We start from the raw sequence: 22,636 nt of genomic DNA, 5'->3' as shown, positions 1-22,636 counted from the left end.
AGATTATTTCTTCAAGTTTAAAGTTACTTGTTGTTCATGGACCAAGGTCATGTAATTAGAAATCAAGAAGAAAATGGCCTGCTCTTCTTTTCCCAAGGTTCTTGGCTACTCTGCTCCTTGGGCTATGTCCAGACCAGACAAGAATGGCATGACATCTACAAAAAAAAATCAGACCCCACTGACTAATCCTTTAATGTATCAGAAATAATGGTTTGTTCGCTATACAGAGGAAATACTACACTATACAAAGACTTCCTGTACAGCAATCACATAACGGGATATTATGGTGAGCCTCTCCCAGCCTGAAATGGCTGATGAATTTTTAAAAATATGTGCTTAAACCTTCACTTCATTTACTAAGACCGGCATCTCAGATTCCATTCTTAAAGAGGTATCCCCATCTCAACTAATGTAGTTAAACTTCAAGCTTAATACTTTTTTAAATATATTTTCACAAAAATTTAACTTGACTTGCCCTATAAGTTTAATTATGTTAGTTGAGATGGGGGTACCCCTTTAAATAAGCCCCTGTGAGCACACAGATGTGGCAAATTTATGTACAGGCACATACCACTACGTAAATTAAGGCACATGTGGTGTTGACTGTGAGCCCTCACTGAAAACTATGAGCTCTAAGGCTGCGTTCACACTACGTATATTTCAGTCAGTATTGTGGTCCTCATATTGCAACCAAAAGCAGGAGTGGATTAAAAACACAGAAAGGATCTGTTCACACAATGTTGAAATTGAGTGGATGGCCGCCATATAACAGTAAATAACCGCCATTATTTCAATACAACAGCCGTTGTTTTAAAATAACAGCAAATATTTGCCATTAAATGGCGGCCATCCACTCAATTTAAACATTGTGTGAACAGAGCCTTTCTGTGTTTTTAATACACTCCTGGTTTTGGTTGCAATATGAGGACCACAATACTGACTGAAATATATGTAGTGTGAACCCAGCCTAAACTAGTATAGATTTTTACTATAATTTAATTTATCTGCTAGCAGTTGCAACCTCCCCCCCACTCACGTCATGTTGCACCTGCCTACTTGCCGAGTGCTGCACAGATCTGGTAAAGTCGCAAATTTAAAAACAATTGTGACTGGTACAAAAATTGAAAACTTTTTGCCGGTTCTGTGCCTAGATAAATTTGGGCCAAGAACACTAAACATATCAACTAATGGATGTTTGAAGTATAAATCATAGGTCACTTATACATAAAGAAAATGATACACCAAAAAAATAATTAGGATGATAGTAATACTTAATAATTACCACATCTTTGTTGTAACCTTGCAAAAGGAGGAAGTATGGATGTTCTGAAGGTGGCTGGATTAGGCACTGAGAGAGGCGCTCAAAATCAAAGTCATTCTGGTCCGTAGAATCCTCTGGACAATCTACACCACTGCTGCGTTCTGTTGAGTTTTGCATGTTGCCATCTTTTTGATTTAGCCCTCCATCTTGGCCAGGGTCTGTGTCATTTGCCACCATACTCTTTATGCTTTTTCTCTCTCTACGTTTCTTGGTGTTTAAGTTGATATCACTTATACTGCGACGAAGAGAAATGCTGTCTTCTCTCTCTCTTAATGGGGCATTTCCACCAGAGGCAGCACGAGAACGACTTTTCTGTAATTTTCTAGCTTGAGCGTTGATTCCTGTTAACAGATATAAAGAAGTGTAAATTTTTTGGAAAAAAAAACATACATAATAATAATTAACAATTAATAAATAATAATAAATAATAGTAATAATTAATAAATAATAATAATAATAATAAAAAATAAGCAATTAATGGTGTCCCTATACCTGACATAAAGGACAGTGAGCTAAAAATGACCTCAGAAAAGTTGTTGACGATCAGTTGGAAAAGATTACGAAAGATAGATAAATACAGACTAAGGAAAGATTAAAATCATTATTACAGCACCCAACAAGGATCAGTCAAGAGCACAGTGTATAACAGTCCACAAGGTCACAAAAAAACCCTTAAGGCCCTGTTACACAAAGCGATCATCGGATGTATTTGGCCAATACCGACTGTTTTGTGTAAGCACGATGTAGGTTGATCGTTGTCTTTCAACAGGCTGAAACGCTAATGATCAGCCTGTTAACGATCTGCTGCTGTTGCTCTGTCCCCGCCACTGTCCCCTAAAGGCTGGCTGCCAGGACAATGTAGCAATCACCCGGGCATCTCCCCGCAGCCCCCTCTTCCCCCCCTTGGCTCTTACCTGGTCGCTGCCAACGTGTGTAATAGCGCCAACAGCGAGCGGGGAACGAGGAGAAAGGTCGGTGCTCCCTTTCGTCGCCCCGTGTAATAGGGGCTTAAGTAACCTCTCAGCAACTAAAGGTCTTTCTCACATTAATTAATATAAGTCCACCATTAGAAGGACACCGAATAAGAATGGCGTGCATGGCAGGATTGCAAGAAGAGATACAATGATTTCCAAAAAGAGCATTGCTGCCTGTCAACAGATTACTACAGATCGACTGGACAAACCAAAAGGCTACGGGAACAATATTTTGTGAATGAATAAGAGGTCTTTTGGACTTAAAGGAAAGTGTCATGATATAGAAAGGGGAGTATTGCATTCTAGCATATTACAGTATATAATAATAATAATAATAATTTGTGATGTCATTGCGTAAGATACCCCTATATGTACAATCACCAGCAGGTATCCATAGCCAAAACGGATCTTTTTTTTTTCTGTATTTTTTAAAGCATTAAAAATTGTTGTCACTTTGACATTACTAATGCTGTCCTGTTGTTGAAGAGCTTGTAGGGTTGGATACAGTAATAGAAACCAGAGAGTCATACATAACTTTTCAGAGCCCTACTTAAAATTTTCCAAAGTCATTAGGTCAACTCTGACTGGACACTGCACACATCACTGTCCCGGCAGGACTGAGCAGTGCCATAGATAAGGGAACAGGTACTGTGCCTAGCTAAGTGCAGATGTCTGGTTCTTTTTGGAACCTGTAGGGGTCTCAGCACTGGGACCCCTACTGAGCAAAACTTCTCACATGTCACTAGGACATGACAAAAGGATCCCTTTAATATATTCTCCTTAATTCTTTAGTGTTTTTTGTTGTTGTTTAATTATTTCATTGATATACTGTTTGAAGATCAACGTTCACAAACCTTGCATATTATAGATCTCTGCAGTAAGTAAACCAACCTTCAGGCCACTTTAGCTGTAAGGTACAAAATACAGTTCAGTACGTTGCATCAGTATTTGCAAGTCAAAACTAGGAGTACCTCCAAAACACAGTAGAGGTACATATGATTCCTCTAGTTCTGCCTCACAGATGCTAATGCAAAATACTGACCCAAACACTGCTGTGTGCAAGTGGCCCTTCCATAGACAAACTGCAGCTGCCGAATACCCAGCTAATCTCCCTCCGACGTGGTCAGCCGCAGCAAACACTTCCAGCCAGAAGCCCCATAACCATTATCAGACAATTCAAGCCTGAATGGTGCTATCTAACATAACATAATATCCAAAGTGACAGATAACCAGTGTGCTGAAAGCTTGCCATATTAGAAGTTTACATAATATACCTATTAAAATAGGCAAGTATGGGGTTGGGGTATACATCCAGGAGTAACAACACTATAACAGCATATGTAATCTATCAACCAAGAAAGTGATTATTCAGTTAGGAGTGCAGCAACCAGACAAGCACTGGTTAAAGAGGTTTCTATTATTAGGCGGACAGACACGGTAATCTATCACTGGGACTGGGAATGCTGGACACGGAGTTAACCTTAGCTGGGTGAAGTAGTTATACAGTAGGATATGGTAGGGATTAATTGGGATTTAGAAGAGATTGGGGATAGTGTGTAGGAATATACAGTATGTAAACTGGTCAATGCAAGAAAAAGTAAGAGGCCTCTCTAACATACTAATAATATAGTTGATGGATATTCCATCAATGTCTGCCATTGACTTTAAAAGGCGACTGTCAGCTTAGGTATGCATACATCCGCGCTGCCAGTTTGCAGTAGCATCGCATGCATACCTTAAGCGCTACTCTATGATCTGGCATGTTGGTAAAAAACTAACTTTATTTCAGGTTAACACCCGGGCCCAGTGGCGGTCTTTGGCACCAAGCACCCCAAGCGATCGCTTGGGGCCCCCAACGTCCAAGGGGGCCCACACGCCCCGCTCTTGTGCTCAAGACGGCTGGACAGGGCCGCTGTCCCGCTCGCTGCTGCCATCTGAACTGTAACTATGAGCACTCGTAATGAGCGCTACATTCAGTTACATGCAGCAGCACTGACAGGGCGGTAGCCATTGGCTCCCTTCCTGTCAGTCACTCTTGTGGTTGCAGAAAGTGTTTTCCCTGCGGTCACAAGTGGCCGCTTTGTCCTTGTGGTGCCGATGCTTCAGTGACATCACTGGAGCATCGGCGCCAGGACAAGGGGAGCGCGGCCTCTTGTGATCGCAGGGAAAACTCTTCCTGCGGCCACAAGAGTGAAGAGAAGAGGAGACGCCCGGACCCAGGTGAGTATAAGTGTTTGTTTTATTGTGTTATATACTATATGGGAGGGGGAGCACACAGGGGTCTGTTTAACTGGGAGAGTGCACATCGGGGGTCTATATAAATGGGAAGCACACAGGGGGGCTATATAACAGGTGGAGCACACAAGGGGGGCTATATTTAACTGGGGGAGCACACAGGGGGCTATAGACTACTGGGGCTTCACAGAGGGGTCTATATACTACTGGGGGCAGCACACAGGGGGTCTATATACTACTTGGGGCAGCAGAATAGGGTCTATATACAACTTGGAGAGCACACAGGAGGTCTATATCCAAGTGGGGGAGCACACAGGGGTCTATATACTACTGGTGGAGCACACAGGGGGTCTATATACTACTGGTGGAGCACACAGGGAGTCTATATACTACTGGTGGAGCACACAGGGGGTCTATATACTACTGGTGGAGCACACAGGGGGTCTATATACTACTGGTGGGGCCCACAGGGGGTCTATATACTACTGGGGGAACATACAGGGGGTCTATATACTACTGGTGAGGCACACAGGTGGTTTATATACTGGTAAAGGCAGCACACAGGGGGTCTATATATAACTGGGGGAGCACACAGGGTTCTGTATACTACTGGAGCAGCACACAAGGGGTCTATATAATACTGGTGGGGCACACAGGGGGTCTATATACTACTGGGGGAACCACACAGAGGGTTTATATACAACTGGAGAAGCACACAGGGGTCTATATCCAAGTGGGGGAGCACACAGGAGGTCTATATCCAAGTGGGGGAGCACACAGGGGGGGCTAAATATCCCTGAGGGAGCACACAGGGGGTATATACAACTGGGGGCAGCACACAGTGGGTATATACGACTGGGGGCAGCACACAGGGGGTCTATATACAACTGGGGCAGCACACAGGAGGTCTATATACTTCTGGGGGAGCACACGAGGGGGGCTATATATAACTGGGGGAACACACAGGGGTCTATATACTACTGAGGGCAGCACACGAGGAGTATATATTACTGGCGGTAGTGCACAAGGGGTATATACTACTGGGGGCAGCACACAGCGGTCTATTTTTGTGGAGCGTGTGTTGGGGGGGCAGACATAACTTCGCTTGGGGCCCCAGAAATGCCAAGACCGCCCGTGCCCGGGCCTGCTACACCGTCTTCACCCACCAGTCTGTCACCGCTACCGCCTTCAGAATGATTGACAGCCAGCTCATGTTGAAATCCCACACAGGAATAGATCAGGAATAGATGTCAATCATTCTGGAGGAGGTGGGGACGACCTGAAGACAGAGTGGTGGTCGGAGAGTGAGGTGGGCAAAGACAGTGTAACAGACCTGCCTCTGTGACACTGTCAGCACAAAATGAAGTTAGTTTTTTACCAAAACGCCAAATCACAAACCAGCGCTAAAGTTAAGTATGCAATAACCGTGTGTCAGGCTGCTGGAAACTGGCAGCAAGGATATAGACGGTTTGCAACTACATGCATAACCTGGAGACAAGGATCGTGCTGTTTCTGGAAGGAAGTGGCCATGTTTTTCTAATCCTGTGGAACACAAAATAGACTGAATTTCTGTAACAAATACTGTAAATAACCCACAATGTTTAAGGAGAATTCTGACAGCAACAAATGTTAAACTGTTCAAAGTGACTAATAATCCAGATACAGTGGGACTTCATTGTACATTGTTTACATGCAATGATATATCATATAATGACATGTGACTGCAGCAGCCATCCATTGACCACAGCCGTGATATGACATACAGGACATTGTAATGTCACAAGAGCAGCCAACTTTATGTTGCAGTCACTGTGGATTTGCTATGTGTGTGTGTGTGTGTGTGTGTGTGTGTGTGTATCTATTACAGACCATTGCACTTACACTGCACAGTATAAGCAAAACATGTAAGGGAACCATGGTACCAGTGGCTTGGCAATGGTATAAGCCTACTTCCTCTTATTCTCCTTAGGGGCAATAGAAGGTAAGTTGTTAGTATAATACATATTGAATGACTGTATAATATTACAGAAAGACCCAGACATGCTGGAAACATGGACGCATTATTAACAGATTGTTGGCGAATGTAATCCAATCTGCTCAGAGCTCATTAAGAATGTGGCTGTGCATACATTAAATAAATAACTTTAAATGCAACTAGGTATAACTAAGCAAGGGAAGGTCCTTTATACTGGCTACCAGCAAGGTAAACAGTAATATTCAATGTCAGGCAGCAGCTGCAAAAGCCAATCAAATAAGAGCTAAAAACAGAACTGAATAAAGTCAGACATTTGTCCAACAGATAATGATATTAAGAGTTCAGCCTTCCTCAAAAACACCTACGTTGGACCTTAATAACTTGTGATCATAATTTAAATGCTTATAACACTTCAGGTATGTGAGTATCGCATTGTGATTTATATAGTGGGCCGCAAAGCAGCTCCAATAACTGATATGGCACTACTTCTGCTCTTGCATACGTCAAACTGAGATTTTCCCATCAGATTGCCAGCTGGTAAAGCATTTATCACTTGAGTGAATGTGTTTCATTGCTGCCCCGATAGCAGTGTGTGACTTACATCACTCCAATTACATGGGGGGGGGGGGGGTATGTATCATTTGCAATAATTTTTTGCACTTACACATTTCAATCGCTGCACAAAAATCTCAGGTCCGTGTGCAAAAAGTATCAATAGATGCACAGGCCTTGATTTTTTTTTTTAACACTTTATTTTTGCTTTTATTAAAACAAACCAAAGACTTATATAAGCAGGAAAAAGAGAGGTAAAGCATATAATTCCCCACTATTGAGAAACACATCAGCAGTCATTACATTTATAGTTTCAGACATGATTTCCATAATTAAATATGCAGAGGCCCAATCTCCCTTACGCCAACCGCGAGACATCTCGCCACTAACTACCGCAACCTGTCTCAATCCCCTACTACCACTCCTCCCCCTAAGCCTATATGCCTATGATTCCATATTGCCTTGATTAATATTGCGCAATTTTGCATCTTTTTTTTCTAAAAAAAAAGAGGCTAACAAACTAATCCAGGGTGTTACTGGAGTATTGCTGCACAAAACTAAAAAAATTGCACAAAAGCAATAGCTAAAAAAGTAGCTAACATAAAACCACATCCCCTTCGAAAAAATTATAACAGGCACAGCCGGCACAAACTGCATAAAAAATGCACAAAAACATGTTTTTCACCAAAATAATGGTGCAAAACGAATGATACATACAATCCATGATAAAATATGACTGTGACTTACATCACCTATGGCTGTAACATATTTGTCTGTTCTCACAAAGGAGAACACTGCAAGGCAAAACAGACTACAGGTTCCCATGGGCCAGTAAACTGCTGTAAAGCATATCTCTAAATGCAGCTCAGGCAAGATGGCTGCCCCCATAATCATGTACAGAAACCAAAACACAAACATTTACAATCATAAAGCAAAAACAGAATAAAAAAAGAACTCTACCTATATGTATTTGATTTTAATCAGTAAACAAAAAGGTTAATCAGGTCAAGCAGGTTGAGCAGATTGATATAGATCTTTGTGAGAAAAGGTTCAGTATAACTTGTAATTCATTGGTTGAACTCCCTGATCATTCAGTGTTAAGGAGTCCACTGGGTGGTGTCACTCAATAGACTGGATTCTTCAGCATGGAAACATCAGAGATTTCAAACAATAAATTAATAGTTATACAGAATCTTTTCCCATAAGGACGTATATCAATCCATTCAGCTGCTTCTGCTCTATAAAATGATGCTGATAGCTAAGGTAGCATTTTCATGGTGATGGGTTCCCTTAAAGGCTGTAGTCACAGAAAAACAAACAAAAAGCAAGATATGACAGTAAAATAGACATAAAACACAGCTGTATTATGAATATAATGATGTGCTAGAAAATCTGAGGATTTTGCCATATGCTTCCTAGTAAGGATGGTCCGAACCTGCCGAGGTTCGGGTTCGTATGAACCCGAACGCTCGGCATCAGATTCCCACTGTCTGCCTGCTCCGTGGAGAGGGTGGATACAGCGGGAGTAACGCCCGGAAAACTGGAATACAGCCTATGACTATGGCTGTATCCCAGTTTTTCAGGCGGTCCTCCCGCTGTATACACCCTCTCCACGGAGCAGGCAGACATTGGGAATCTGATGCCGAGCGTTCGGGTTCGTACGAACCCGAACCTCGGCAGGTTCGGACCATCCCTACTTCCTAGCCATGCAACACAAACTATATGTGTACTTATTAAATAAATGAATAAATAAATATATAGGGCAACTTATATATACAGGATATATATATGATAAGTTGTCCTGTTCAGTATGGGATAAGGATTTCTAAGGGATGGAGTAGCGCCAAGCCTTTTGGGGGCAAGTCTCCACTGAGGGTAGGATTTTTGCAGGGTAAACATAGGGAAAGAAATCCGAATTTTGTTTCATTTATATTCCTTGGAGTGACCTGGAACATGAGCCTGGGATACAGGGGTACAGATACTGATGTTCTGTCAAAGCTACCAGGAGACCCGTGTAATTAACCTATACTTGTATACTTCTTGTCAGATACGTTGCAGTATATGGCAGGATACACCACTAGTAGATTTTTTAAAATAATCTAGAAGTTATGGTGGTTTTTTTTGTTTGTTTAGTACTCTGTTCAGTACGTTTTCGTCTAAATATGGCAAAATAATAATTTTTACATGTGAAATATATATAAAACCTAAGTTTTACACCATGCCCACCTGCAGTCTCAATGTCTTCGGCTGTAGCCATCTTCTCCACCTCTTGCTTTCTCCTGATTTCAAACCGTCTAGAAAACCCAGCCTTAGGCTTCCACATTTCTTGTAAGACAAGAGGTCGTTCATGGTCGCCAACAATGCGCAGGTACTCCATCTTCCATTCACCTTCATGGCCTACGAAACGTCCCACCACATCACAAAGAACGAAGGCTTCTGTATCCGAATCGGCCACAGCATATCTTTCCAAAGCCTCTCTTACTAGTTCCCGGGCCATGGACCGTGGTGTAGCTAAAACACTTTTGTAGTTGGTACCAGATGAAATGTCATCTCCAAATATTTTGAGAATACCGGGCAAATTCTTCTGGCTGGAAAGCTCAACCAGATCTTCTGGCACTGAATCAATAATCTCTGATAATTTCTTCTCACTAGCCCAACGCCCCGCCGCACTACCGGCACTAATGCTACCAGTCATTAGTATTGTACCACGGTGAAAGATGTTAGAGAGACGTTTGTGGCGATTGTTTTTATTTTTTGTTGGTTGACGTAACTCCACTGTCTCATTGCTACGACCGCTGCACATTGCTGTGTCTGAGGAGGTTGACCTGTAAAGTAAAAGATATTTGTAAAGATATATATTGCTCAATCAGGTAAACCATGTAAAATGCATGGATGGGAACAGCAGATGGATTGCACATGAGCCATTAGAAAGTATGGGACAGCTGGGTCACAAGACCTATTATGGCTATTTTAAAGTGTTATCCAGCAAAAAAAAAAAAATTCTTTTAATTCAGCTGGTTTCAGAAAGTTATATAGATTTGTCTTTTACTTTTATTTAAAAATCTCAAGTCTTCCAGTACTTATCAGCTGCTGTATGTCCTGCAGAAGGTGTTGTTTTCTTTTCAGTTTGACATAATGCTCTCTGCTGACATCTCTGTCCATGTCAGGAACTGTCCAGAGCAGCAGCAAATCCCCATAGAAAACCTTTCCTGCTCTTGACAGTTCCTGTCTCGGTCAGAGATGTCAGCAGAGAGCACTGTGTCTGACTGAAAAGAAAACAGCACTTCCTGCAGGACATACAGAAGCTGATAAGTATGGGATAAGTATGAGATTTTTAAATAAAAGTACATTACAAATCTATATAACTTTCTGACACCAGTTGGTTTGAAAGAAAAAGATTTTCGCTGAACAACCCCTTTAAGTGTCCTCAAGCTTCCCCCAGGAAAAAAGGGTCTGTGTACTATATCAGAGATGCAGCAGAATACAGCTGTCAATCATTTGACAGATCCATTTTATTTTTAGCATTTTTGTCTTTTTTTTTTTCCTGATAGATATAAATGTACAATTTGCCATCATACATAATCGCATTTAAATCTGTCTGCCCTTGATTGATTTATTCTTTGTTACATGTTTTAAGAAATTTTTTAGGTTTCTGAATATTTGCAGGGTTCAAAAAGCCGTGGCACGCTTGTACATGGGCTGTGTTGGGTAATGTGGCTCAGCCTCATTTATTTGTAATCCTCAATAATCCCATTATGACATCATACCTTTAAGGGATCATTTAGGATTAAAAAAACATGGCTGTTTTCTGTTTTTCAATGTAACTGAGCTGCAATACCTCAAACAAACTGAGCATGAGAGAAGCGCTGTTTCTGCATGAGAATGGTTATGTTTTTCTAATCCTGGACAACCCCTTTAAGGCGGAATGGCACAGTTTTCCCATTGAGAATCAGGGTAATTGTATGCACATAGCATAAACTTCTTTGTTCCTAGCTTTGTGCTTGATCTTATTAGAACATCTTGTAAATACTCTATTAAATAGTTTGCATTTTTGCACCACTGTGGTTACCTAGACCTACATCAGTAAATTGGAAATACTTCTTCTCTCGGCCATTTGTTTAGAAGATTCTTTGGAAGTTTTTCAGAGCTTTGGAATTTCCTGGTCTCTACACCTGGTGTGGTGTTGCAGACACTGGTGGCAGCAATCCTATTAAACACTATGAGAACATATCTGTGTTTATGGAGGACCAGCTGAGAAAAGACATTTCAACTGAAACAATAATTCTGGCCAAATAGTCAAGGACATCCTATCCATAATGTGCAAAACTGCCTAGGCCTGGCCAAAACACGGCACTGACTAATAGTTCAAATATCTTTTCTTTTACTTTTGGGATTACAAAACTATTCTTTCATCGTTAGGCTATGTTCACACACTGTTTTTGAAAATAATGTGGGAAACAGTCTTAAAGCAAATGAACCATCAGGTACATTCGCTTTAATTTGACCCACGGATAGATCGGCGCTGTGGAGGGGAAGCCGGTGCCGCAGTCCTGTGTACGGCGGCGTTCTATCCACGAGTACCAGGTTGGGGCTGGGGCTTAAGCACTGGAGGCGGGCCAGCCTGACCCCAGAGGGCAAAATCCCCCGTCCCTTTATGATGCGGCTCCATTAATTCTAACAGAGCCGCGTCATAGAGGGGCAGGGGATTCCGCCCACTTTAGTTTTAAGATCAACTGTTGAGATAGTTATATATTATACCGGGCCGGGTATAAATTATAAATTACTTCTATTTGGGAAAAAAAAACGTCCAATATTTGGCCATGTTCACACAACCTAAGTTATTAATCACAGCCGTTGTTGCCGATTTGCAACATGGCCGTGATTAATCCTTTACCCACATTGTGCTGCAGGCCAAGGGAATCCCAGCCGGAGTGTATACACATAGTACACACTTCGGCCAGGACCCCTAGCGGTGCCACAAAAAACTGACATGTCAGTCTACTGCGACCGTTATTTGATGAATAGCGACCGCAGAAAACCTATCAGTGCACACAATGAAGCGTGCAGCTCCGGCCGCAAGCTCCATTGAGTGCAACAGCAAATTCAGATGCGGGTGCGCACGGATGCATCCGAATTTAACTGCAATGAAGATCATCCGGCTGGTACTGCAGTGACCAGGCCGGGTCACGGAATGGCCGGTGTCTTACAAAGTCTGAACATAGCCTTTATCTGTATTTAGCTGCAGGAAGTGGTGCCTTCTTTCCAGTCTTCTTTCCAGTGCTGTTGTTGCCACCTCTGTCCTTAACAGCAGCTGTCCAAAGCAGAAGAGGTTTTCTATGGGGTATACTACTGCTCTGGACAGTTCCTGACATGGATAGAGGTGGCAGCAAAGAGCACTTTGTCAGACTGTAGGACATACAGCAGCTGGTAAGTACAGGAAGACTTGAGTTTATTAAATAGAAGTAATTTACACATCTGTGTAACTTTTTGACACCAGTTGATTTGAAAACACCTTTTTCTCTGGAATATCCGGAATAGAAATCTATTTGAGGTCCGCATAAAATAGTGACCTGATGCCAGCACTTTACTTTTAGGCTTCATTTATTTCACATTAAATCACTGTTTATAATCTACTGCAAAAAATGCTGAAATGAAACAGATGACTTTGTTAGTAGTAGATGTGATGATGGTGAGAGTGCATTATATGTGGAAAAACAGGAGTGTTTCTTATGTTTGTACAAATAATGTTTGTTTTGGCTGCATTTCCTTATAGTGGGTTTTACAGTTAATTTACAGGCTATGTTCACATAATATAATACAGCAGCCGTAGTATTCGTATTTAGCAGCCAACTTAACCGCTGTATTACATGTTCCTTCAGCCAACACTGCCGTATCGGCTGCAGGAACATTGGGGGAGATTTATCAAACTGGTGTAAAGTAGAATTGTCTTAGGGCTCTATTCCACCGGACGATTATCGTTCAGATTATTGTTAAATTGTTCGAATCTTAACGATAATCGTTCGGTTGAAATGCAGTTAACGATTAACGACCGAACGAGAAATCGTTGATCGCTTTATAAGACCTGGACCAATTTTTATTGTTGCTCGTTCGCAAAACGTTTGCAAATCGTTTGCATTGAATAAGACATTGTTCGGTCGTTCGCAGTAGATACGAACGCAATAGCGAACAAATAGCGAAGAAAAAACGATCGCAAATACGATCATAAGTAACTATTATCGTTCCATGGAAATGAGTGAATGTTTTCAGGTCTTTCGCAATAGCGGGCGTTTGAGATCGTTAATCGTTAACGATTATGCATTAATAGGGCCCTTAGTTGCCCCTAGCAACCAATCAGATTCCATTTTTCAATACTCACAGATTCTTTGAAAAATAAAAGGTGGAATCTGGTTGCTAGGGGCAACTTAGACAATTCTACTTTACACCATGTTTGATAAGTCTCCCCGAATTATCTTTTTCCCATTTTGATTACAAGCACCTTTGGGTGTGCCCGCAATCCATTTAAGCATTGAACACTTTGAAGACAATGTAGAGTAAGTCCGGCAACCATACTTTACATTGTGTGCCCCCTTTGCCACTGCACTGCCCCCCTCCCACTCCACCTTGTGACCGCAAGCAGTGTTTTACTTGCAATCACAAGAGGCTGGCCCCCCAGCTCCCGGATCTGTCCCGTTCCCGGCAGCACACACGCCAGTGAGCTCAGTGTGTGCTGGGGAAGTACTTCCGGCACAGGGATCGTCTATAACAAGCGCCCCCTGTGCCACAAGTAACATTCCCGGCGCACGCAGAGCTCACTGGCGTGTGTGCTGCCGGGGACGGGACAGAGCCGGGAGCCGCACGTCAGGCGGGGGCCAGACCAAGCCTGCAGAAGAGAAGAGCCACGACGGTGGGCTAACATGGGGGCCATTTATAAGGGGCATAACATGGGGGCCATCTATAAGGGGCATAACATGGGAGGCATCTATAAGGGGAATAACATGTGGGCCATCTATAAGGGGGACAACACGGGGGGGGCTTCTATAAGGGGGACAACACAAGGGGCCATCTATAAGGGGGAAACTTTAAGGGCTATCTATAAGGGGGATGACACAGGAGGGCCATCTAAAAGGGGGACAACACAAGGAGGCCATCTATAAGGGGGACAACACAAGGGAGATAACATTGGGGGAGCCATCTATAAGAGGGACAATATGGGGAGCGTATGCAATAGGGCATGCACAGAGGGATGCATGTCTACACAGAGGGGGGCATATACTATAAAGGGGGTTACATAGAGTCAGTCTACCAACCAAATAAGTGCACAAAGGGGCCAATACAGATGTGCAGTTAGTATAGAGATGAGAATGGTGCTGGAGTAAGGAGCCTAATATGTTTCTCTGGCAGATTCTGTGGATTTGTGGCACGGAGAAGTTCTCATAACGCCCAGGGCAGATGGAGAAGAAAATGAAAGGGGAAGAACTCTGATCACAGAAGACGTCCCCTGTGAGTCCCTAAATATAACTGTACTGTAATGTATACGGTGTATACAACCTGTGTAGAGCTGGGACAACTCTATATGACTGGATGAGGGGATAGTGATCTGTGTACAGTGGATTATACACCAGGGCCCAAGAGACATTAGCTACGCCCCTGGAAGGGTTACTCGTTGGGAAACAGTGGCTTGGGGGACAGTTTATTAGTGCAGTGTTCCAGTGCATGTGACTTTCCAGTTGTTGAAAAACTACAATTCCCACCATGCATTGCTGGCTGGGCATAATGGGAGTTGTAGTTTGCCAACAGATCATAAGGGCAAAGTTCTTTTTGCACAGAGAGAGGGCCTTACTACAGATTAAAGCCCAAAGGGGCTCACCTACAGATGCGTGGCATAAAGGAGGCCTAACTACAGATATGCGCACTAAGAGGGGGCACAGCTACAGATAGGGGTAAAAAAAGGGGGCACAACTACAGATGGGATCCTAACCACAGAGGGCATAAAGAAAGGAAATTAACTGGCACAAAGAGGGTCCTGTTACTGTTGGGAGCTTGTATAGAGGAAGGTGTTGAAGTGCATAAGATGTTTGTCTGGCAGAGGGGGGCATCTATAAGGGGGCTACACAGAGGAAGACCAACTGTTTTACTGTCGCCACGTGAGTGGTCCACAAAGGGGCGCCCTGAGGCTCTGTCGCCCAAAGCCCCACAAAACCCTGAAGCCGGCACTGCTGTGGCCACAGTTAAACAACGGCCAACAATGAATACCCTATGGCCGTTGTAGCATTGAAATCAATGAAAACGTATTAATTTTATTACCAACCGGCGGTCTTTTCACTGAAAAGAATGGCTGTTGTAAATAAAATTCATACGTTGTGTGGACATGGCCATAAGGTGTGTTGTCCCTTTAGTCTTCTGTGTCAGTGTTGTTTTGTTAGTTATAGTTACTGTGTGGTTTGGCAATATGGTGATGAGGCAGTCCAAAGTCGGAACTAACATCCACCAGCCATTAGAGTTGTGTTGTCCAGCACTGTGAGATGAACACAGTGCTAAGAGCTGCAAGAGACTGTGAGTGTTTTTTGGCCTCTGTGATATGCTACCACTGCTCCAGGGTGTCAGAGTTGTAGCTGAGCAAGCCTGGAGTGGATCTGATGACTGGGCAGTAGAGTGACTAGACTGTGTAATTCCCACCAGTAACAGTCAAAGTGACAGCTAGGCCAGAGGACTTGTGGTATTTGAGACATCATAGACTTAGGATATGCTCACACTGAGCAAATGGGGTGGAATACCGCGGCGGAACTCTCCACCAAGAAATCCCGCCTGCTTCAGTGTCAGACCACATCTCTATGGGAGAGCGGAGGTACGCAAGCCCTCCCGTAGAGATGCAGTCTTAGGCTAGGTTCAGACTATGTAACTGTGCGGCTGTATTTGCGGCTGTAATTGTGCGGCGGTATTTTTGGTGGTTCATGCGTACGCTGGAAAGTATACGATATACGGCTGCACAGTGCACACTATGTATGAATCTACGGCCCTATCGTAAACGGACCCGTAAAAAATGAACAAGACCATTGTTTGCGGCTGGAAATGCGGCCGTGGATTGACAGGCGGTCCGTACGGAGTACTTCAAAAATAGCCGGCAATGATGCCGAATGCCGATGCCTCTAATAGTTAATATAGCGAAGAGACAACATCGGGGTGAGTATAGAGCTCTCCCCACCCCCTCCCCAGCACTGCACCCCTCCCAGCAAGGAAGGGGGGGTCACTTAACCCCTTCCTTGCTGGGATGGGTGCAGTCTGACATCAGTCTGGCCCCCAAGGGGTTAAGGGGGATGCAATACATCCTCCCTTAACCCCTTGGGGGCCAGACTGTAAGCAGCGATCTGTAAAGATGCTGCATACTGTAAGGAGCACAACACCGCTCACAATGATGGGTGTTGTGCTCCTGTTTGTGTGTTTTTTGTGTGTTTCTCCCTTTTTGTTTTTCAGATATCGGTATCCTGGGGATTACGTCGGATTCCGTGGACTACGTCGATGACCAGCGTTTTTTTTTTTTTTTTTTTTTAATAAAATGGTCAATGAGGGGTGTGGGGGTGTTTTTATTTGAATAAAAAAATTTTTTAACTTGTGTCTTGTCTTTATTTCTTTACTTTATAGACTTAGTAGTGGAAGCCGTCTAGTAGACGGAATCCATTACTAAGTTGGGGCCTAGTGTTAGCCGGTATAAAATGGCTAACACTAACCCCCTATTATTACCCCAGTACAAAATGCCACCAGGGGTACTGGGAAGAGCCGGGTGCCAGTGGTCCCGGAGCGTCAAAATTGGCGCTCCTGGACCGGGCGGCAGCAGGCTGGTAAGATTTAGGCTGGGGAGGGCCTAAACCAATGGCTCTTCCCACCCTGGTGTTACCAGGCTGCTGTTGTTTGGTTTTTAACCCGGCTGGTTATAAAAATAGGGGGGACCCTATGCGTTTTTTTTAAATTATTTATTTATTTAAAAAAAAAAGCGCATAGGGTCCCCCCTATTTTTATAACCAGCCGGGTTAAAAACCAAACGACAGTATTGCATCCCCCTTAACCCCTTGGGGGCCAGACTGATGTCAGACTGCACCCATCCCAGCAAGGAAGGGGTTAAGGGACCCCCCTTCCTTGCTGGGATGGGTGCAGTGCTGGGGAGGGGGTGGGGAGAGCTGTATACTCACCCCGATGTGTCCTCTTCGCTGGTCCGCAGCACAATGAAGTCACTGTGCTGCGGACCCGCTAATTATATGTGCGCTCAGCCGATCAGCCGATCAGCTGAGCGCACATATAATTCTAAATGTTTCTTCTAATAATGCTATTGTGATAACATAATTAGAAGAAACATTTGATGTTTTCATTAAAGTAAAGTGATGATTAGTACAGAATGCTCTATTGCCGGCAATATGAATTAACGGCTTATGGAGCTTCCTGTACTAATTAATATTTAATTAATAAAACACATTTTCGTTGAAATAAAATCAGTTTCTTTGTTCAATAATTTAATTTAAACGAATCCATCATTGTGCAATTAAATATACTGTCAAAAAATAAATATATATATAAATATACATTTATTTATATATATATTTATTTTAACAGTATATTTAATTGCAAAATGATGGAATCGTTTAAATTTAATTATTGAACAATGAAAGGGACTTTATTACAATGAAAATGTGTTTTATTATTTTAATAGATTAACCATGAGAGGCATCGGCATTACTGCAGAGGATCGCAAACCCCGGTAATAGCAATTCATGTAAACTGTTTCCCTGCTTTCCCCGATGCATCCAGAGGTGTTTGCATCACTTTCTTAAGATTTTATTTGTTATTTTTAGTTGAACCAGATTTCCAAGTAAATGACCGTATGTTTTCAGCCGCATGTCTATTTTTTCCCACGGCCGTAGTTTCATCCGCACATTTACAGCCGCATAAAAAATACAGCCGCACACATACATAGTGTGAACTTACACTGAAGCAGGCGGGATACCTTGGGCAGAAAGTTCCACTGCGGAATTCCGCCCCATTTATTCAGTGTGAACTTACCAATATGTGAGTAGCACAAAAGTGTGCACCTCTCAGTAAATCCAGCGTGGGACATGGGGGTGAGGATTTAGGCAAGACTGGCATGCAGGTGAACGAATCTTGATAAATCCCCCCCAAAGTGTCTCTACTATGCACCCCATGTGTTGAGCTGCATCTGTACACGTTACACGTAACCATCAAGCCTGGAGTACATTTATTGAGTAAACACATATTTAGATATTTGAAGGAAAAATGTCTGTCAAGCTATTGCTGGGCAACCTCCTACAACTACAGACACTAGACAGAGGTGGCAGCAGAGAGCACTGTGTCAGACTGGAAAGAATACACCACTTCCTGCAGGACATACAGCAGTTGATAAGCACTGAAGTTCAATAAAAGTAATTTACAAATCTATATAACTTTCTGACACTAATTAGATTTTTTTTACTATCCCTTTAAGCACATATTCAATGAAAGCTAAATAAATAGTGATGAGCGAATACTGTTCGATCGAATGGATATTCGATTGAATAGTAAGGTATTCAATCTATCAAATATTATCGAATAGTTCGCCGAATATTCGATAAATATTCAATATGCGTTCAAATCCCCCAGCTTCCGTTTTTTACCTCCAAGTGGTCGAATAGATGTTTTTCAATAATCGATTACTTGTTCCCATAGACTTTAATGGGATTGAATATTCGATTGAATATTCGAATACTCTGGAGCTATTCGTACGAATATCGAATATTCAAATATTTCACTATTCGCTCATCACTATAAATAAAATAAGCTACCTTAAGCTGAATTATCTAGTCATGACTAATTGTTAAACTTTAATGCTGGACATTAGTAACTTTCCAGAAACTTTCTGTAGCCTACTCTAGTGTCTCTAGCTTCAAGGCCATACGGAAATGATACAGTACAGCGTCTCCACCTCTTCAACTTCCTGCCATTCCACTCTTTCATTTCATTATCTATCATATGACTGTGTTACAGGATGGAAGGAAGGTGGGGTGGCCTGACACTTACAATGCTAATTTACAAAGATATTTCATGTGAAAATAATGTCTAAAACTACATAACAACTACATAACATAAAATAATGTAGAATATATACTAAATGATTTTTTTGCCAAAAATTTATCCTAAACATTTTATGAGCATTTAGTTTATCTAAACTAGTAGAAGGAAGCAGTGTAGCACTTTACTAAATAAACTCAACCTTTATAAGAGGAAGAACATCAAATAAGCAATTTTGAGAGGAATTCTCTAAAGTGTAAAACCCACTGAAGAGGAAATGATTTGGATTCTTACTTGATAGAGCCAACACTAGGCCACCGTCTTCCTAGCTTTGCAAAGTGCTTCTTTGGAGAATTAATCCAGAGGCCCACAGGAAAATGGAGTTTCCCGAATCTAGGACTTCCTTCCTTCTTCTCTTCGTGAAACATTGTATAACCTTTTCAGAACTGCAGAGGGAAAAAAGTCAAGTTTCCTATGGATCCAAAGAATAACTTTGATATAATTGTGAACTTATTGTATACTGCAACATAATAACATAAGCTAACATATATTACATGGTACCTTCACATTATATATATATATATATATATATATATATATATATATATATGTGGCATTAACTTTACACCGTAGTTTATAAAGCTCATTTAGATATGTTATATATGTATATATTATATATGCATGTATAATATATATATATATATATATATATATATATATATACACACACACGTGAATACATGTCCGTACCCATTTCAAATACCAGGAAAGAAGAAGTGACTAATAATATAAGTAAACCCCACCCAATATGAGCATACAGGCTTAAAATATGATGTCTGTATTCACTAATAAGAGAGCAGTATACACTATCATTAACCAAAAAAAATATGTATTTGTTAGTAAGCATGAAGGCAATTATATTTTTATGCAGGTTCCTTAATGGAAATATTAGGGGAACTCCGAAATAGCATAATACCAATAGGATCACAACAGTACAAGCAATTAGATGTTAAGCAGCATCACATAGAGGTATAATGTATGAAAATGATGAAGAGGAATTATGATGGAATAGGAACTATATTTACCAGGGATATATGTTGTAGGAAGTCTTGCTTTTCAGACTGCTCTGCTGCAGCGCTTCCCTCCTCGATGTCAGAATGTCACTTTACCAAATCTTATTCATCTTATTCTTGCTTCCAGAATGCATGGCTTTGATTTAGAAATATCTCCATTTACTGGGCTAAACATCTTAGGCAAATCTATTCATTTTGAGTATTCATTTTCAAGAAGAAAAAAAAAAAGACGGCAAGTAACTTACACAAAGACTAAAGACAATAGATAATGGTGTAATGAAATTTAAGAGTGAAGCGAAAAGTGTAAATAATGGCCGATATTCTGTTCTGAAGATAAATACGAATCCCTTTGGTTCCTGTGGCTGTTTTAACAGGAGTTTCTCTTCCCTTCAATCCTAACCCTGGAAAAGGCTGTCTGTCTGAAGTCCAGTTTCCTTTGTTTTAACAATTCCAAACCCTCCCTCTCTTCCTGAGGTCAGATAGGATGAATAAAACTCACATCTCACAAAACTTAACTAGGCAGGATAGCATGGAAAAATGAGGTAAAAGGCACACTGTGCTGATGGGTGTATGTAGGACCATATATCTAGGACCATGTACGATACGGTCTCACATAACTCCACATACATGCTGCTTATGTCATCATTAGATTTCACTAAATTTCATCTCTAATAACCATTATAATCAGTTTTCCTCATCATAAAAGAGTGGCCAGCTAGGGCATTTATGGTACACCCCGTGCAAATGCTATAAATATGTGTAATAAGAATGGCCTAGGAGCCAAAGTATTAGGGGATCAATGGTAAAGTCAAAATCAAGGTACTAGGTCAGGGATGGGGAATCTTTGGCCCTACAACTGTTGCAAAATTACAATTCCCATCATGCCCGGACAACTGAAGCTAAAGCTTTGGCTGTCCAGGCATGATAGAAATTGTGGTTTTGCAACAGCTGGGGGGCTGAAGGTTCCCTATCCTTGTACTAGGTGGCAAGGTGGTATGTACTACAGTGAGACTTTACTACATTCCTTGTTTCCCTGCTATTGTATTAGAATAAAGGGGATGTCCAGGAAGCAGAAAACGTTCTGCTCCCCTATGCTCCCCTTCCACTCTTGGCACATCTCAGAAGTATATATTTTAAGGCGGTGGGTACAAAGTCACAATTGCAAATAAGACCATGCCCATATGTGATGTCTAATACCTGCACCATAGGATATACCATGCAGGAATGGTTTCGCCCAAACATGATGATCGTGACTTGGTACTGCCCCCATTAAATCTCGAAAGGGATATTTATGAGACGTGCCATGGGTGGAAGTGAGTATCAGGGTGCAGGGGCGGTCTTGGCATTTCTGGGGCCCCAGGCAAAGTCATGTCTGGGGCCCCCCCCCCAGTAGTCCTCTTATAACCCTCCTACCACCATACAGAGATTACATATCACCTCAAAACTGCTCTGAACAAAACAGGAAGATATTACCAATGATGCCATAACATAATACTGCCACACCATGACCCCTATCACTACAGACCCTATAACAGAGTGCAGTTACATCCAGTGACTTACAGGAGGCGTCTTCTCTGATCAGCGTCTTTTACTTTTTTTTCTTTCTCTCTCCATCCAGCGTGAGCCACCTTGAAGTCTTCTCCCGGCTGGGAATCTTCCCTCCAGAATCTGTCAGAGAAATATTTTAGGCTCCAACACATACAGTAGTTAGGTCCCCTCTACGTCTATATAGTAGTTACGCCCCTCTGTGCCCCCACAGATTAAAGGTGTCCCTGTGCTCCCACTTAATAATTAGGTATGTTCTGTGCCCCAGTATAGTAGTGAGGCATATAGGCCCTTCTGTGCAGTCCCAATGTAATTAAGACCGCTGTGTGCTGCCCCCAGTTATATAGACCCCTTGTGCGCTGCCGACAGTAGTAAATACCACTTGTGTGCTGCCCCCAGTAGTATATACCTCTTGTGTGCTGTCCCCAGTGGTATATAGACCCCCCTGTGTGCTCCCGCAGTTATATATAGACCTGTGTGATCACCCAGTTATACATAGCCCCCCTGTGTGCTCCCCCAGTATACTATATAGACCCCCTGTGTGCTGCTCCCAGTCGTATATACCCCGTGTGCTCCCCGCAGTTGTATATACCCCCGTGTGCTGCCCCCAGTTTTATATACCCCCTGTGTGCTCCCCCACTTATATATAGCCTCCCTGTGAGCTCCCCCACTTGTATATAGCCCCCCTGTATGCTCCCCCCTTATATAGCCCCCCTTTGAGCTCCCCCACTTGTATATAGGCCCCTGTGAGCTCCCCCACTTGTATATAGCCCCCTGTGAGCTCCCCCCTTATATAGCCCCCCTGTGAGCTCCCCCACTTGTATATAGCCCCCTGTGAGCTCCCCCACTTGTATATAGCCCCCTGTGTGCTCCCGTTTATATAGCCCCCCTGTGCGCTCCACCCGTTTAT

The 22,636-nt window shown here is 42.4% G+C and overlaps 1 protein-coding gene across 2 annotated transcripts in view; it reads right to left on the bottom strand.

Moving 5' to 3' along the window:
* Positions 1-20,573, bottom strand: part of RASIP1 (Ras interacting protein 1) — a 43,536-nt gene extending 22,963 nt beyond the window's left edge. The window contains exons 1-4 of one of the 2 annotated variants that reach the window (XM_069948795.1): positions 20,194-20,573; positions 19,403-19,554; positions 9,275-9,882; positions 1,283-1,662 (exon numbers count right to left, since the gene is read on the bottom strand). In XM_069948795.1, the coding sequence (XP_069804896.1) occupies positions 1,283-1,662; positions 9,275-9,882; positions 19,403-19,536 (1,122 nt within the window). In that variant the 5' untranslated portion in view covers positions 19,537-19,554; positions 20,194-20,573. The remainder of the gene's footprint in view (positions 1-1,282; positions 1,663-9,274; positions 9,883-19,402; positions 19,555-20,193) is intronic. The other variant, XM_069948796.1, reaches the window with a different exon arrangement.
* Positions 20,574-22,636: the final 2,063 nt, after the last annotated feature.

The sequence above is a fragment of the Dendropsophus ebraccatus genome, chromosome 12 (assembly GCF_027789765.1).
Source record: "Dendropsophus ebraccatus isolate aDenEbr1 chromosome 12, aDenEbr1.pat, whole genome shotgun sequence".
In the NCBI taxonomy this organism is placed as follows: Eukaryota; Metazoa; Chordata; class Amphibia; order Anura; family Hylidae; genus Dendropsophus; species Dendropsophus ebraccatus.
Note: the sequence above shows the minus strand (reverse complement) of the source record. Positions and strands in the feature narration are given on the sequence as shown.